The sequence below is a fragment of the Nerophis lumbriciformis genome, linkage group LG11 (assembly GCF_033978685.3).
Source record: "Nerophis lumbriciformis linkage group LG11, RoL_Nlum_v2.1, whole genome shotgun sequence".
Lineage (NCBI taxonomy): Eukaryota > Metazoa > Chordata > Actinopteri > Syngnathiformes > Syngnathidae > Nerophis > Nerophis lumbriciformis.
Window position 1 is genome coordinate 37369335 of NC_084558.2, and position 17406 is coordinate 37386740.

Genomic DNA, 17406 nt, shown 5'->3' on the forward strand with positions numbered 1-17406 from the left:
ACCAAATAAAACTAGGGCAAATATGTTTATATACATTCATTTCCCATTTCAATCCCAGCTCTGTGGTAACCCCTTGGAGAGAGGACCGCATATGTGGGTAACCCCCCCCCCCCCCCCCCCCCCCCCCCTATGCGGTCCTCTCCAAGGTTTCTCATAGTCATTCACATCGACGTCCCACTGGGGTGAGTTTTTCCTTGCCCTTATGTGGGCTTTGTACCGAGGATGTCGTTGTGGCTTGTGCAGCCCTTTGAGACACTTGTGATTTAGGGCTATATAAATAAACATTGATTGATTGATTGATTGATAATAAAATATATTGTCATTAAGCTGGATTTTGTCATCTCTCCTTTAAAACAACCAATAAGTAACCAGAGTGGGCAGTTCTGGTTTGGACTTTAGGCAATTTGTAAACAGGTCTACTGAGAGTAGAGAGTGAAAGAGTTCAGGCCTTCAGTTTCACGTGGAGTCTGTTATTCACGCATGTGGCCTTATCTGACACGGTAACAATCATGGAGGCTACCATGACATTAAAGTATCCTTTTTAGGCAACATTATGGGCATGATTAACCCATTAGAGACATTTTTAATACATTTTCAATACGTGATTTATATCTACGGTAATACAGAGTAACGGTGAAACTTCCTGCCCCTGCCGAGTCTCTTTGTCCTTTCTCTGCCGTGTGGGGGGCAGCTAAGCCCTCCACCCTTATTTAAACAACCTCAGGGGGTCATGGCTGCAATGTGTCAACTTTTGGCATTGAATGAAAAATGATGACAATGAACAAATTTTGCATCGCAACAAGTAGCTGCAAAATCGTGATGGTGCATGCTTTCCTTTTTTTCTTTTTGTTGGTCTTTAAGCTTTTTCTTAATAGCTGTGTGTTGATATTATTTTCATTGGTGTAAAATAAAACCATAATAAATACATAATGATAATTAAAACAACTTGAAAAATATACTAATATATATATATATACACAGTATATATATATATATATATATATATATATATATATATATATATATATATATATATATATATATATATATATATATATATATATATATATATGTGTGTGTGTGTCTGTGTGTGTGTGTGTGTGTGTGTGTACAGTCGTGGTCAAAAGTTTACATACACTTGTAAAGAACATAAGGTCATGGCTGTCTTGAGTTTCCAATAATTTCTACAACTCTTATTTTTTTTGTGAAACAAAAATTGAGCTGTTTGGCCACAATAACCGGCAATATGTTTAGAGGAGAAAAGGTGAGGCCCAGGAACACTATGCCTACCGTCAAGCATGGTGGTGGTAGTATTATGCTCTGGGCCTGTTTTGCTGCCAATGAAACTGGTGCTTTACAGAGAGTAAATAGGACAATGAAAAAGGAGGATTACCTCCAAATTCTTCAGGACAACCTAAAATCATCAGCCCGGAGGTTGGGTCTTGGGCGCAGTTGGGTGTTCCAACAGGACAATGACCCCAAACACACGTCAAAAGTTATAAAGGAATGGCTAAATCAGGCTAGAATTAAGGTTTTAGAATGGCCTTCCAAAAGTCCTGACTTAAACATGTGGACAATGCTGAAGAAACAAGTCCATGTCAGAAAACCAACAAATTTAGCTGAACTGCACCAATTTTGTCAAGAGGAGTGGTCAAAAATTCAACCAGAAGCTTGTGGATGGCTACCAAAAACGCCTTATTGCAGTGAAACTTGCCAAGGGACATGTAACCAAATATTAACATTGCTGTATGTATACTTTTGACCCAGCAGATTTGCTCACATTTTCAGTAGACCCATAATAAATTCATAAAAGAACCAAACTTCATAAATGTTTTTGTGACCAACAAGTATGTGCTCTAATCACTCTATCACAAAAAAATAAAAGTTGTATCATTTATTGGAAACTCAAGACAGCCATGACCTTATGTTCTTTACAAGTGTATGTAAACTTTTGACCACAACTGTATATATTGGGTATAAACATTCAAACGGAATTGGGGGTACATAAAAAACCTGCAGTGTACAAACAACAGTACCTTACTGCCCCCTAACATGGTGAAATGATCAGTTATTGTCATACCCTTTTGTACAACTTGTGCCAATGGAGACATACAAAACAAAAAAACTGTACTGCTTGGTGCAAAACAGAAAGCTGAGTTTTGGATTCCTTTGCATCTTTTTTTAAATATACATCTCTACCCCCCATGATGACTGTATTATGATGATAATATATATTTGTACCATGAATTGATTTACGTGGAAATCTTAAACTTAAACTTAAACAAGTTGAAAAACTTATTCGGGTGTTACCATTTAGTGGTCAATTGTACGGAATATGTACTGTACTGTTCAATCTACTAATAAAAGTTTCAATCAATCAATCAATCAAATAGGTTTTGAGAGTGAACAATTAAAGTCTAGCTATATTGGTTTACATTTACTGACCCTTAGACAGCGAGTACCAGCTAGCCCCGTTGGTTATCCCCTCATCGAAGTAGTCACCGCAGTTCCAACCGTTGTGCATCCAGCTGTGTGCATACGAGTAGGTCCTCGCCAACTGACACACACATATGCAAATGTTATAGATAATGTTTCCAAACCATCAACAATGGAATTTGAGGCTCACGTTTCTGAAGATTTTGTCGTCCGCAGTGGCGGCATAGGTGGTCCTCCCTCGGATGCGGGCATCTCGCGACTTGTCAAAGGGGTAGTTGGCCACCACGGCTCCTCCATGAAGGTTGGCGGACAGGACAAAGTTGTAGTTCTGCATCCATTTGATGACCGCACGTGTCTCTGGTTCAACCTGTATTGAATAAAAGAGAAACATAATACGTACATTTGGGTTTTCTTGTCCCTAATAAGGCACTATAGGGTGTGCCATGTTTTATTTCATATCACATGACCTTCTAAAAAAGACTGAGGACATCTGGTTTTTGATTCACTTCTTCACTTTCTGGCTTCACTTCTTGGCCAGCCAACTAGACAAGTATTGCAGTTGCTTTGCTTTTTTTCACTGGTTTTTCACTTTTAGACAATGTGGAAAATCTTCAGGTATGCATGAATAAACCGACAATGTATCTTCTGAAAGTCTTTCTCAGCTTTTTGTTCTGTTGTCTCTGTTACCTACTCAGTGGCCTAGTGGTTAGAATGTCTGCCCTGAGATCGGTCGGTTGTGAGTTCAAACCCCGGCCGAGTCATACCAAAGACTATACAAATGGGACCCATTACCTCCCTGCTTGGCACTCAGCATCGAGGGTTGGAATTGGGGGTTAAATCACCGAAAATTATTCCTGGACTGCTCCCCTCACCTCCGAGGGGGTGAACAAGGGGATGGGTCAAATGCAGAGGACAAAAATCACCACACCTAGTGTGCGTGTGACTATCATTGGTACTTTAACTTTACCACGGGACAATAATAGGAGGGCTTTTTCTTGAGCAGGAGTAGGGAAGATAAACCTGTGAATCAACAATATTATTTTCCCATGTGGCTGGACAGAACAGGTTTAAAAAAAAAATGTAATTCAACTTTAAAAAAGAAGAAAATCAAAATAATTAAATCATAATAATTGTCTTAATACAGCTGAGATAGGCTACAGCACCCCCCTGCCACCCCAAAAGGGACAAGCGGTAGGAAATGGATGGCTGTCTTAATTTTATTTAAATTAATTATTATTTTTGACTTTATTTTCTTAATGTGTATACATTTCCTCTATCAATTAAGAAGAAGCATACTTAACATAATTAAATCATAATACTTTTTTAAATGTGATTAAATGTTAATTAATTATTTAATCATTGTTATATTTGCTATTTCTTCAGATTAATTTTAGAGGTCTAAAAATTGTTTAGTTTTTTTACGTAGATATTATATAAACTTGTTTTTTTAAGGCAATCAAACTTTAAATGATATGTAACAAATAGCATGATGTTCTTCTGCGGGAAAGCAATCATGTTCTGCCTCTGCTGGTTGCATCCTAGTATTGCATCAATTTATGCAAGATTGCAATAAGCAACACATTTTTTTTTTCCACAGACACACTCACATACAATTTTGTAGCACAAAGGTGGACAACTACTTTTAATTTAATTTAAATTAATTATTATTTTTGACTTTATTTTTTTAATGTTTATACATTTCCTCTATCAATTAAGAGGAACCATACTTAACATAATTCAATCGTAATACTTTTTCAAATGTAATTAAATGTTAATTAATTAAATAATTATTATTATATCTGTTATTTCTTCAGATTAATTTTAGAGGTACATTTTTCATTTTTTTTACATAGCTATTTTATAAACTTATTTTTTTTAATGAAACTACATTTAAAATGATATGTAACAAATAGCATGATGTTCTTCTTCGGGAAAGCAATTACGTTGATCTTGAATGAACAGCGCCTCTGCTGGTTGCATCCTAGTATTGCATCAATTTATTCAAGATGGAAATAAGCAACACTTTTTTTTTTCCCCAGACACACGCACAAAGATGGACAACTACTGGCTAGTGAGACATTAATGACCCCGAGAGGGCATTTAAAGCCACAATTGCTGTTAAAAAAATGTGTTTAACTTTGAGCAGATCATATTTTTTTTAATAAATTTAGTGCGGAACCTCAACCTTATTATTCATTCACAAATATACAAATTTACTGAAATTGAATTTACCTCGCACTATACGTTACAGACCAATGACGTGCAGTTTTTAAGGTGGTACTTGGTGTTAAAATGAACAAAACAATGTCTTAGAGTCAGCGACAACACTTCAGCTTCAAATCCGTTTATTTACCCCAGCTATGGTTATATACTTATCGCCATTCATCGGGCGTGTAGAGGGGATAAATAATACCTCTCCTGGTGTGAGGTATGTGGGACAATAAACACTGCCAGTCACCCCTTTGAGAAAGCTCAGGCCCGTCCTAGTCTATCTGCTGGCCTTGAACCCTGGCAGGAGCAGTCTGCTGGCAGGTATTTATTATGAGTGCTCTTTGTTTAGAGCCATGCTTGCTTTGAAGCTAAATCTGTAGCTATGGTTCAGGCTGACATAAGGATACATTATACATGAAGGCAGCCATATCTCATTGTGTGTGTAAACACAAAGAGAGCAGACCCCTGTGTGACCTACACTTGAGTTTATAAGGGCGGATATACAGTTGATACTGGAGTAAGTTAAGCAAACCGTCCACGTGGACTGACCTGTTGCTCCCAGTTGTCAGGCAGCGGCAGGTGGTGCTTTCGTCCGTTGGTCTTCTCGTAGTAATACATGAGGGCGTTCAGGTCGGGAAAGTTTCGGTTCAGGTCGATTTCTCGGGCGTTGCCACGACCCACCAGGTAGCCGTTGAACTCTGGGCCCTGTTAGAACACTGATAAATGTCAATACGCCCACTGATCTGTAACAATAATAACAATATTACAACCTTACTCCCATAATATAACTTTATTTCCCACAATAATACAACTTTTTTTTCATAATAGCAACTTTTTTGTAATATAATGACTTTATTTGTTGTTGTTTATTTTAATTGCAGACTTTAATACAAGTTTATTCTCGTAATATTATGCCACTCTTTATGCAATAATACCACAAGTTGGTTTAAAAAAAGCTTTATTCTGTTGGTGTTGAGTTTTTAGGCTTACTCATTTGCCAAATATTTACCGTTACAACTTTTATGACATAAAAATAAATGTTTTGTTATATTACACCATTATTTAATCAAAATTATAAAGGATTTTTTGTCATGATGTTATGAATTTATTGGTGTAACTTGATTTTTACTGCAGACTTTATTCTCGTAATATTACACCATTATTCATGCATCCATATTTGTTTAAAGAAAATGCTTTATTGTCATAATATTAAATCTTAATTTTTTTTAGTATTGAGATTTTACGCTTTCATATTATATGCCAAAAAAACTTACTTTTTTGCAATACGCAATTTAAAAAAAGTGTAATATAATCCTATTATGCATGTAGTAGTAAACATTGTTTGCCCAAATAATAAATCGACTTAATGTAATTACCAGTACTTTATTGTTGTGACTTAATTTTTACTACAGATTTTATTTCAACATTTTTATTGTACTATTTTGCCAGTATTCATGTAATAGTGCAAATCTTGGGCCCAAAAATAAAGAATTTATTGTCATAATTGGATGACTGTTGTTGTCATAATTTTTTTACTGCAGACTTTATTAAGTCATTATTCTTGTAATATTTCACTGTTATATTCATGTTAAAACAATTCTTGTGGTAATCTGAAATCTCCTTGTTCATTTCTGTTGTTGTTTGCACACAATGTTCACTCTCTCTCTCATCCTCAGTATGGAGTGCAGCTGGTGCGAGGCAGCAGCACACACCTGACATTAATTAGGAGCAGCCTATTTAACCTGGCTGCTGACGGCCTGTGAGCGCCGGAACTTTGTTACTGCTTGCTACCTGTTTATCTTGCCAGAGAACTCACTAGTTCGTCGTGTGCCCTTCATATCAGGTTTGCCTGTATATTTCCTAGCCTTGTCTAGCGTTTTCATTTTGTACTTTGTTTATCTATTTACTTCTTTCATGAAGTATGTTTTCCTAGCCTTGTCTAGCGTTTTTAGTTTGTACTTTGTTTTATATTAACTTCTTTCATGAAGTATTTTTTCCTAGCCTTGTCTAGCGCTTTTAGTTTGTGTGTTATCTCTCGTAGTAGTTTTTTTTACATGGTGTGTTTTGTTGTGTTTACCACCATCGCCTTTATTTTGCTACTTTGTGCTTCCTCCTAAATAAAAGGAAGAGCTATTGTACACAATAAGTCTCTGCATCCTTGGGATCCACCCTACCAATTCCTAACAATTCTGCTTTAATGCATAGTATCATAACTTTTTTCCTGTGGTATTAATACTTTACTCATGTAATTCTACACATTATTTGCCAAAAAATGACAACTTTTTGCCATATTAAGATATCATGTTTGTCATATTACCCCATACGCCATGTAGTACACATTTTTTTACCAAAAAACTAAAGGATTTACTGTCATAATCTCATGACTTTATTGTTACTTTATATTATTTTATTCTCATGATATTTTGCCGTTATTACTGTAAAAAAAACAACTGCTTTGTTGTCATAATATAACAACTTTACTATTGTACTCTTAATACTTTATTGATGTAATATTACACATACCTTATTAAAACAATGACAACTTTATTGTGGGACGGCGTGGCTCGGTTGGTAGAGCGGCCATGCCAGCAACTTGAGGGTTCCGGATTTGATTCCTGCTTCTGCCAGCCAAGTCACTACCATTGTGTCCTTGGGCAAGACACTTTACCCACCTGGTCCCAGTGCCACCCACACTGATTTAAATGGAGCTTAAAGATGTAGATAAAGGGTTTCACTATGTAAAGCGCTTTGAGTCTCCAGAGAAAAAGCGCTATATAAACATAATTCACTTCACTTCACTTCACAATAAGTTCGAAATGTTTTTAATATTACGACATTATTCCTGTAATAGTACACACTTTGGGCCCCAAAAATAAAGATTTTGACATACAATTATGGCCTTCTTGTTGTAACCGTTTTTTTTTTTACTAGGGACTTTATCACAACTTTATTTTTCGGAATATTTCACTGTTATAGTTATAAATCCTAAAAAAAAACTGATTTATCAATATGGCAACTTTATTATTGTAAAAATGACACATTTATTGTCATTATATTAAAACCCTTTTCTCATAATAATATAATATAAAACATGCAGAAAAATACAATTTATTGTAATATTTTACGACTTTATTCTCACATTATTATGACCCTATTCTTGTATATTACTATCTTTTGTTGAAAATAACAAATGTATTGTCATTATGTTGTGAAAATAATTGTTCCTGTTATATAGTGACTTTATTCTCAACATACTGGGCTTATTGTCAACTTTTTTTGTCATTTTACATGGACTCAATAGTCCTTTGTAGTTCCCCACTGTGCCTTCGGGTGTGTGTTACCTGTCTGGCAGCCACCTCATAGCCATCAGGGTTCATGGAGGGCATGATGTGGATGCGTGTGTCGTAGATGAGCCTCGTGATCCGCTGGTTTCCAGCCCGGTATTCCTCGCACAGAAACTGTGAGAACTTGATGAGCAGCTCGCGGCCCAGCACTTCGTTGCCGTGCATGTTGCCCACGTACTTGAACTCGGGTTCCACTAGGGGAGGAAGTCATGAGACGAAGGTCGCATAACATGTCAAAAAAGTGCCAGAAAAGCGCTGTGTGGCATAAACATTGCAAATGACATACTGTACGATCATTGTTTTGATTCAAAACATATTTTGGTTTAATGTGTACAATTTAAAAGCACTTATGTCTGTATAGGCAAAGTTACATCGTAACATTTATAACTGTTGCACAAGTGCAAAAAGAAGTTAGGAGGAAGGAAGAGCGAGTCACCGTGTGTTATTTCATTGGTATCGCTGCAATCCATAGGTATTGTTTGTTTATAATTATACAATTAATCCCTGCCATTTCAAAGGGTGAAAAACTAATAAGACAAACCCATAAAAATCCAAAAAGATGCTTATATTTTTATACTACAAACCAGCGTTCCCCAAACTATTACTAGCGTCCACAATCCATCCTGTGAGATGTCCAAGATTAAAATAAAGTTTAACTTTTTATTTTTATTTGCCCTGTCCAGCCGCCCAACGCTAATCATATTGCTGATGTAGATGCCCATATCAGCTGTACAGATTTACTTTACAAAATAAATGTGTGAGATACTTCTTTTATTGCTTTATTTGTATTTGACTTTATTAAATGTTTGGATATATTTAGCGTTTGGCGCAGCCAGACGGGAGCAAGAAGAGTAAAAATAGAAGACACAGAGTGGGAAATTGTGGGAACAAGACAACAAAAAAGAATAACATGTATATATATATATATATATATATATATATATATATATATATATATATATATATATATATATATATATATATATATATATGTATGTGTGGGGAAAAAAAATCACAAGACTATTTCATCTCTACAGGCCTGTTTCATGAGGGGGGTACCCTCAATCGTCAGGAGATTTTAATGGGAGCATTCGCATACCATGGTTTATATAGGGCACAGAGTGGGTGGGTACAGGCTGGCCTAGGGGCGTGGTGATTGGTTCATGTGTTACCTAGGAGGTGTTTCCGTCTATGGCGGCATGTTGTTACAATTTCGCTGCGCTTGTTGAGGGATGACAGGTCTGGACGGTAGATAATAAACAGTTTCTCTTTCAAGCATAGGTTGCATCTTTTATTACCACTATTGTAAGGTGTGCTGGATGCAAGAGTTTGCCATGTTATTGAATATTCAACATTATTGTCTTTGAGGTCCCAAATGTGTTTGCTGAGTTCTGTGGTATTTCGCAGGTTTTTGTTCCTGAAAGAAGCCTTGTGGTTGTTCCATCTGGTTTTGAATTCACCCTCGGTTAATCCTACATATGTGTCGGATGTGTTAATGTCCTTGCGTATTACCTTAGATTGGTAGACAACTGATGTTTGTAAGCATCCCCCGTTGAGGGGGCAATCAGGTTTCTTTCGACAGTTACATGCTTTGTTGGTTTTGGAGTCGTTCTGACTGCAGGTCGACGGCTCATTTGCAATTGTTTTGTTGTGGTTTGAGATGATTTGTCGTATATTGTTCATGCAGCTGTAGCTCAATTTGATGTTGTTCTTGTTGAATACTTTTCTTAGGTTGTTGTCTTTGGGAAAGTGTTTGTCAATCAGGTTGAGGAATTTGTGTCCAATGTTCGTTGAGACGTTTTTGCTGTATGGGGGGTTGTACCAGATGATGCCGTTTCGTTTTCTGTTCTTTTTTGGCTGGTTTCCTGGCGTGGGTTCATAGGTGAGGGTGAAATTGTATCCGCTTTCATCAAGGGCTTTTTGGTACGGGGGGGTTGCTTGGTCAAATTCAGCTTTGCTAGATGACAGCATCGATAGCCTTTTATTGATTCCGGTAGGTATTCTTTTCGTGGTGGTGGGTGGATGGTTGCTGTCATGGTGCACGTATTGGAGTGTTGTGTTGGGTTTCGTGAATGGTTGGTAGCTGTTATTTCTCAGGTTGAAAGTGACGTCAAGAAAGTTGACGGTTTGCTTGTTGGCTTCAATCGTGATCCGTAGGCCGTTCTCTTTGAAAATTTGGCATATGCGCTTCTTGGTATTCTCGCTGCTCCTTGGCGAGGCGCGACACACTGCCAGTCCGTCATCACGGTAAATACCAAGGTTCAGATTGAGGCTAGCGAGCTGGGAGAGGAGGAAACTCCCAACGAGTTCACACGTTTCTGCTCCGTCAAAACTTCCCATAGTGACGTCAAATGTTGCATTGTTCTTTTTTTGCCATGGTGTACTGTTGTGGATGAGAATGGAGTTTTTTGCGTGGATGATGATGTTTCTTTCGTTGCCTGTGATTGAGTCGTAGTCTGAGGCGAAGTCTAGTGCTTGAGTCAGTAGGTCTTGCGTGATGGAAGGGTAAAATTCCTCGATATCAAAGGAGATAAAGTTGTGCTGTTGTTTGTCTTGGATGTTGTTGAACCATTTGATTACTGCTGCTGTATTTCTCCATTGGTTGAGTGGTGTTTTGTCCTTGATTTTTGTGTTGACTCTGTCCAGGATTATTTTGCTGATTTTTCCTATTTCAGATTTAGTTGGGTTTATTAGTCGGCATGTTGGGTTATTTGCGAAGTTGGGTTTGTGATCCTTCAATGTGATGAAGGCTTCCTTGTTGGCTGTGGCGTCCATCCACCCACCACCACGAAAAGAATACCTACCGGAATCAATAAAAGGCTATCGATGCTGTCATCTAGCAAAGCTGAATTTGACCAAGCAACCCCCCCGTACCAAAAAGCCCTTGATGAAAGCGGATACAATTTCACCCTCACCTATGAACCCACGCCAGGAAACCAGCCAAAAAAGAACAGAAAACGAAACGGCATCATCTGGTACAACCCCCCATACAGCAAAAACGTCTCAACGAACATTGGACACAAATTCCTCAACCTGATTGACAAACACTTTCCCAAAGACAACAACCTAAGAAAAGTATTCAACAAGAACAACATCAAATTGAGCTACAGCTGCATGAACAATATACGACAAATCATCTCAAACCACAACAAAACAATTGCAAATGAGCCGTCGACCCCCAGTCAGAACGACTCCAAAACCAACAAAGCATGTAACTGTCGAAAGAAACCTGATTGCCCCCTCAACGGGGGATGCTTACAAACATCAGTTGTCTACCAATCTAAGGTAATACGCAAGGACATTAACACATCCGACACATATGTAGGATTAACCGAGGGTGAATTCAAAACCAGATGGAACAACCACAAGGCTTCTTTCAGGAAAAAAAACCTGCGAAATACCACAGAACTCAGCAAACACATTTGGGACCTCAAAGACAATAATGTTGAATATTCAATAACATGGCAAATTCTTGCATCCAGCACACCTTACAATAGTGGTAATAAAAGATGCAACCTATGCTTAAAAGAGAAACTGTTTATTATCTACCGTCCAGACCTGTCATCCCTCAACAAGCGCAGCGAAATTGTAACAACATGCCGCCATAGACGGAAACACCTCCTAGGTAACACATGAACCAATCACCACGCCCCTAGGCCAGCCTGTACCCACCCACTCTGTGCCCTATATAAACCATGGTATGCGAATGCTCCCATTAAAATCTCCTGACGATTGAGGGTACCCCCCTCATGAAACAGGCCTGTAGAGATGAAATAGTCTTGTGATTTTTTTCCCCCACACATACATATATTGCGCTCTACTACGGTATCGAGCACTATTTTTTGGATAACCTTATTAAGACATATATATATATATATATATATATATATATATATATATATATATATATATATATATACGTTAGGTCAGGAAAAAACACAGAGGCATTTCCCTGAAGAGCAGGGAAAATCCCCTGAAGAGAAGGGAAACCTGCAAAACAGGCTTGTAGGGATGAAATAGCCTCTGTGTTTTTTCCTGACCTAACGTATATTCCGCTCTACCCTGGTATTGAGCACTGTATAACGGATAAACCACAGAAACCTCGACTATATATATATATATATATACAGTATATATATATATATATATATATATATATATATATATATATATATATATATATATATATATATATATATATATGTATACAGTATATATATTTATATATATATTCTCTATATATACTTTATATATATATATATATATATATATATATATATATATATATATATATATATATATATATATATATATATATATATATATAGTATATATATTTATATATATATTCTGTATGTATACTTTTTATATATATATATATATATATATATATATATATATATATATATATATATATATATATATATATATATATATATATATATATAACATTTTGTTTTACACCATTAGGAAACGATTTTAGGCATTCAGTGTACGGTGTTGTACACATCACATTTTGTCAAAGCATCTACATGCTGGAAAATGTTATATGAATTGACTTGTGACTGTGAGACAGCACCCTTTGTTGGATTCTTAGCTGCAGCACACCCTGCAGATAGTGCCATGAAACCGATTTCTGATTAAGTTGCCATAAAAAATGCAATGTTTACAATTTAAAGCTGGGACAAGAGACCGACAAATATGCTGTGCAGCGAATGCCGAACCTCAAATAGGCAATGACCTACTGCCCATGTAATTATTATACAAGTAATGGTAGCTCAGTTTCTACTGCCTCTGTAGTTATTGAACAAGTAATGGTAACTAATAACTATGTTTCTACTGCTCATTATACAAGTAATGGTAATTCTGTTTCTACTACACAGGTAATTATTATACAAGTAATGGTATTTCTATTTCTACTGCCCATGTCATTATTATACAAGTAATGATTACTATGTTAGCATCTGTAGATAGCTCAATAAACCTCAAACTTTTTACACTAAAAATTCTCTGCAAGTACCACCATTAATAAACCAAATATATTTTATACATGACAGGGGCACTCTGCTGTTTTGTATGATGTACTGCAAAAATGCTTGTCGATAATCTTCTATATGACAAGAGTGTATGTTTTTAGGAATGTTTTGCAAAAAGACTGAAGTCACCTGTTGTTATGATGTCTTATATAAATTCTGGTCCTTTGGTTGCTTGTTAAATAGCCCTGCTTTTGGGGTGTGTTAAAGGGGAACTGCACTTTTTTGGGAATTTTGCCTATCGCTCACAATCATTATGAGAGACAGGGACAAGCGGTAGAAAATGGATAGATGGATGGAAGAACACACATGCCTTTTTTTTTAAGGATTCTAAAGATGATTTTTTTTAAAATACTTGCAAAATGTGGCTAATAAGAGTTACCATTGTAGCCTTCAAACTCCTCTAAAACCTTCCATCAACGTTTTATATACTACCTGCAATTATGTTTATAATATAGTAACAGACACATTTATAACAATATGTAATATTTACCGTATTTTGGTCATTTTATGCATTACTGGAACATGTTTTCTCAGCGCATTTATTTCCATTCCCATAGCAACGCATTTCCGACTTCCACAAACAAATGTGCGTTCCTACTTCCGAAAAGAAAAGCAAGTGTGTTCTAATCATGGCTGACTTAGAAAAAGGCAATGAAGATGACTATTTTTGGACAAATGAGGATTCACAACCTTATCTTTTTTAACATGAGTATACGGAGGATGAACTGCTGGTTATAGAATCCACCACGAAGAGAGGGTGAAATGTTGGAGCAGAAAGAGCGAGGACCGGCATGACTTGACGCTGCAAATGTGGAACTTGGAGCCAAGCTACGCCGACATAAATGGAGTGCTTACCCAAAATCAACCGGAAAAAAATGTCCCTGGCCAGCTTGACCAAACGGACAAATATTCCATTGAGTTAGTCACTATAATATTGATCATGATACACGCAGCACATCATGCGTGTTAGTACAACTACATACGCTGTCAAGCTAGCTGAGTACAAACAAAACATGAAATGTGGGCTAATACTTTACAGATACCGTCAGTGATAGGCAGTAACAAGCTACGAGTAGCGAAGCTACATAGCTTAACTACATGTTCCAGTAGATTGGCGGTAGCTTGGCTACTTTTTTAATGAGTAGCTTCTCCTGTAGCTCAGCTACTTTTAGACCCATGTTGCGTGGTAGCTTACATCAAAGCTACAAGCTACAAAAAAGAGAAAATGGACTGTGAATCCAGGCCCATAAAATATGGAGAAAATACAACGACCTGGATGAATGAGAACATCCATACATATGGAGAAAATCCATGATGATTGGTTGGTGTTCTTATGATGAGTCACAATTGGCTAAGGATAGGGCGAAACATTACGAACTGGCTAATCAGAGGCAAGATAAGGCGGGTAATCCAAATTAATAAGCAAAATCATTACAGTCACGCTCTCATGTCACATAACGACGAGGGAGTCAGAGACAGAGGGACGCTTCAAGCTGACCATTCAAAAAAAAAGAATCATATTTTTAAATGGCAGAGGGATTCTGTCCCACAGATTAGATTTTTCCTTTAGTGATGGAGATGACGTGCAGGAAACCCACAATGATGTGTGTCCTTGTATTTAGAGAAAACAATGCCCCAAACCTTAGTTTTTAGTTGTTTACTCTGTAAACCAAAATCATACCTGCTCTCTTCATCGAAGACGTCCAACACAAATTTAGGGACACAGATTAAGGTGAGGTGAGTTCATGAAAAATGTTTACTGCACATAACTATTACCAACTGTTTCCAAACAACACACAAGTCAAGATATAGATAGATGCTGTTTTTTTGTTTTTTTTTACTGTAGGTAGAGAAAATGAATAACATGGTAGGTGTGGGCCAAAGAAAAGGCAAACTAAATAAATACCCCGAGAGGCAGTTGTAGGGTGTCCCCAGCTAAATGACAGATAGTTAATAGTAATGGACCCTTATTGGGTCCATTTGTACACTCTCAGTTACATTATTAACATTGATATTATACATGTGGGTCCATAGATAGAAATGCTGTTGAATGTAGCTTTGATGTAGCAAGCTACTTTTGCTGTGTAGCAATCGAGAGTAACTTGTAGCTTAGCTTACTACATTTTCCAAGTAGCTTGCCCATCACTGGATACTGTAATATGATTGTTCATGTTTTTCAGTCAGTATATTGGTGTCCTATTGTATTGTGTTGTGCATTACAAACTCAAAAGCCATTAAGCTGTTGATGCAGAAGCTGTTTTACAGCTACTGTTGCAGCAAGCCGTCGCTTAGGACGATGTGTTACGCTAAAAAAAAAAAAAAGAGTACCTCTGTTTTCGTTCTTACAATAACAATGTCGCTACAGCTTGGTTATTATACAGGTTACGGCAGTGTTTTATAACCACTGTGCCACGGCACACTAGTGTACCGTGAGATATTGTTTGGTGTGCCGTGGGAGATTATGTAATTTCACCTAATTGGGTTAAAAATATTTTTTGCTAACCAGTAATTATAATCCGCAAATGTGCCGTTGTTGAGTGTCTGTGCTGTCTAGAGCTCGGCAGAGTAACAGTGTAATACTCTTCCATATCAGTAGGTGGCAGCAGGTAGCTAATTGCTTTGTAGATGTCGGGAACAGCGACGATGGTTTGCAGGTAAAAAGGTATCCAACGCTTAAACCAAAAATAAACAAAAGGCGAGTGCCGCTAAGAAAAGGCATTGAAGCTTAGGGATGGCTATATGCAAAACGAAGCTAAAACTGAACTGGCTGCAAAGTAAACAAAAACAGAATGCTGGACGACAGCAAAGACTTACAGCGTGTGGGGCAGACGGCGTCCACAAAGTACATCCGTACATGCCATGACAATCAACACCAAAATAAAAGCGCAAGACAAGAACTAAAACACTACCCACAGGAAAACACAAAAAAACTCAAAATAAGTCATGGCATGATGTGACAGGTCGTGACAGTAAACCTACTTTGAGACAAGAGCTATAGTGATGCATGGTTGGTTATGGTTTGAATTCATATCCAACAATTGCGAGAACGATTTTTTATTGTCAATATCGGCTGCTGAGTTTCATTTTTTAATGTTTTCTGCTGGTGGTGTGCCTCGGGATTTTTTCAATGAAAAAAATGTGCCTTAACTCAGAAAAGGTTGAAAAACACTGGGTTACGGAACGTAAATGAAGTATTGTTGGCGGCATTTAGATGCATTTTTAAGGTGATTTAGAGGCAGAATGGATTCATCTCATTAGCTGCATTGCTAGCCACTTAGAACAAGCCAAATATTACAAATTAGAATGCAAAAAAAAAAAAAAACATTTTTCTTTTTGTCTCTCATAATGATTGTGAACGATAGGCAACATTTTAATAAAAATAAAGGAGCTTCTCCCATCTTATCACCTGATTGTGACTCCCTAAAAAAAAAAGTGACAAAGTTAAGCTTTGGGAAGCTGCTCTGATTACACCTGATTGAATTATTTGGCACGTCACTTTGTCATGTGACGTGTTTATCAGTTACCAGTCGATGATTGGTGTGAGACACCAGCCAGAAAAGCATAGTACTTCTTTCACGCTATTATTTTGGACTTGAGGGGAATTATATGTAATTTTGGAGTGGGTGGAAATGTGAGTAGATGTAGCTGTTTGGTGTACTTTCCTAAAGGGTACACATGGATTGACTGTGGACAAGTCCGAGGGTCACTGCCTTTCATAAAGGGCATGGTTCCTGCCCCCCGCCCCTTGCTAAGAGAGCCGGGGCACATCCTTCGATTCTAACTAAGGAAACCCTTTACTAACCCAGAAGAAAACGCAAGATAAGCCCATGTCCAGTAGGAAATATGAAAACAGTTATTTTGTGGACGTTTCAAAAAAAGAGGAAAGGTAAGGTTAATGTTAAGGCAAGCAAATATTTACAAATGAACAACTAACCAAGAGCCAAATGTTGTTGACTATTAAAAGTAATACATTTAAGAGAATAAAGTTGAAATAATATCAGAAAAAAGTCTGAAATGTTTGAGTTACGTTGCATATTTACATAGAATTTTTTTTAATAAAAATTAGAATATAGTCGTAATTTAATGCAAAAAAAATTGTCAAAGTATTGTTTTTTTTATAAAATGACGAAAATTAATATAGTTTGTATTTTAAAGTTGTAAAGTATACATATATATGCAAAAAGTTGTAGTTTTATGAAAATATAATTAAAATATGACTAGAACGGTCAAAATTATGCAACAATAACATTTAAATTTTACTAAAATATTTTCAGATTTTTAAATAAGTTTACATTTTAAATTTGCAATAAAGGGGAATACAATCAAAATATTAACGGTAAAAAATGAGGGGGAGTCCTTGTCAGTTTGTTAAGTTAAAT

General features: G+C 36.7%; 2 protein-coding genes across 5 annotated transcripts in view; one reads left to right on the forward strand and one right to left on the reverse strand.

The window, feature by feature from the left end:
• LOC133610434 (integrin beta-3-like) overlaps positions 1-17406 on the forward strand; it is a 99512-nt gene that overhangs the window by 33372 nt on the left and 48734 nt on the right. The window lies entirely within an intron of this gene.
• cpn1 (carboxypeptidase N, polypeptide 1) overlaps positions 1-17406 on the reverse strand; it is a 28768-nt gene that overhangs the window by 10465 nt on the left and 897 nt on the right. The window contains exons 2-5 of the mRNA XM_061966699.2: positions 7989-8185; positions 5197-5352; positions 2627-2803; positions 2446-2557 (exon numbers count right to left, since the gene is read on the reverse strand). Coding sequence (XP_061822683.1) covers positions 2446-2557; positions 2627-2803; positions 5197-5352; positions 7989-8185 — 642 coding nt within the window. The remainder of the gene's footprint in view (positions 1-2445; positions 2558-2626; positions 2804-5196; positions 5353-7988; positions 8186-17406) is intronic.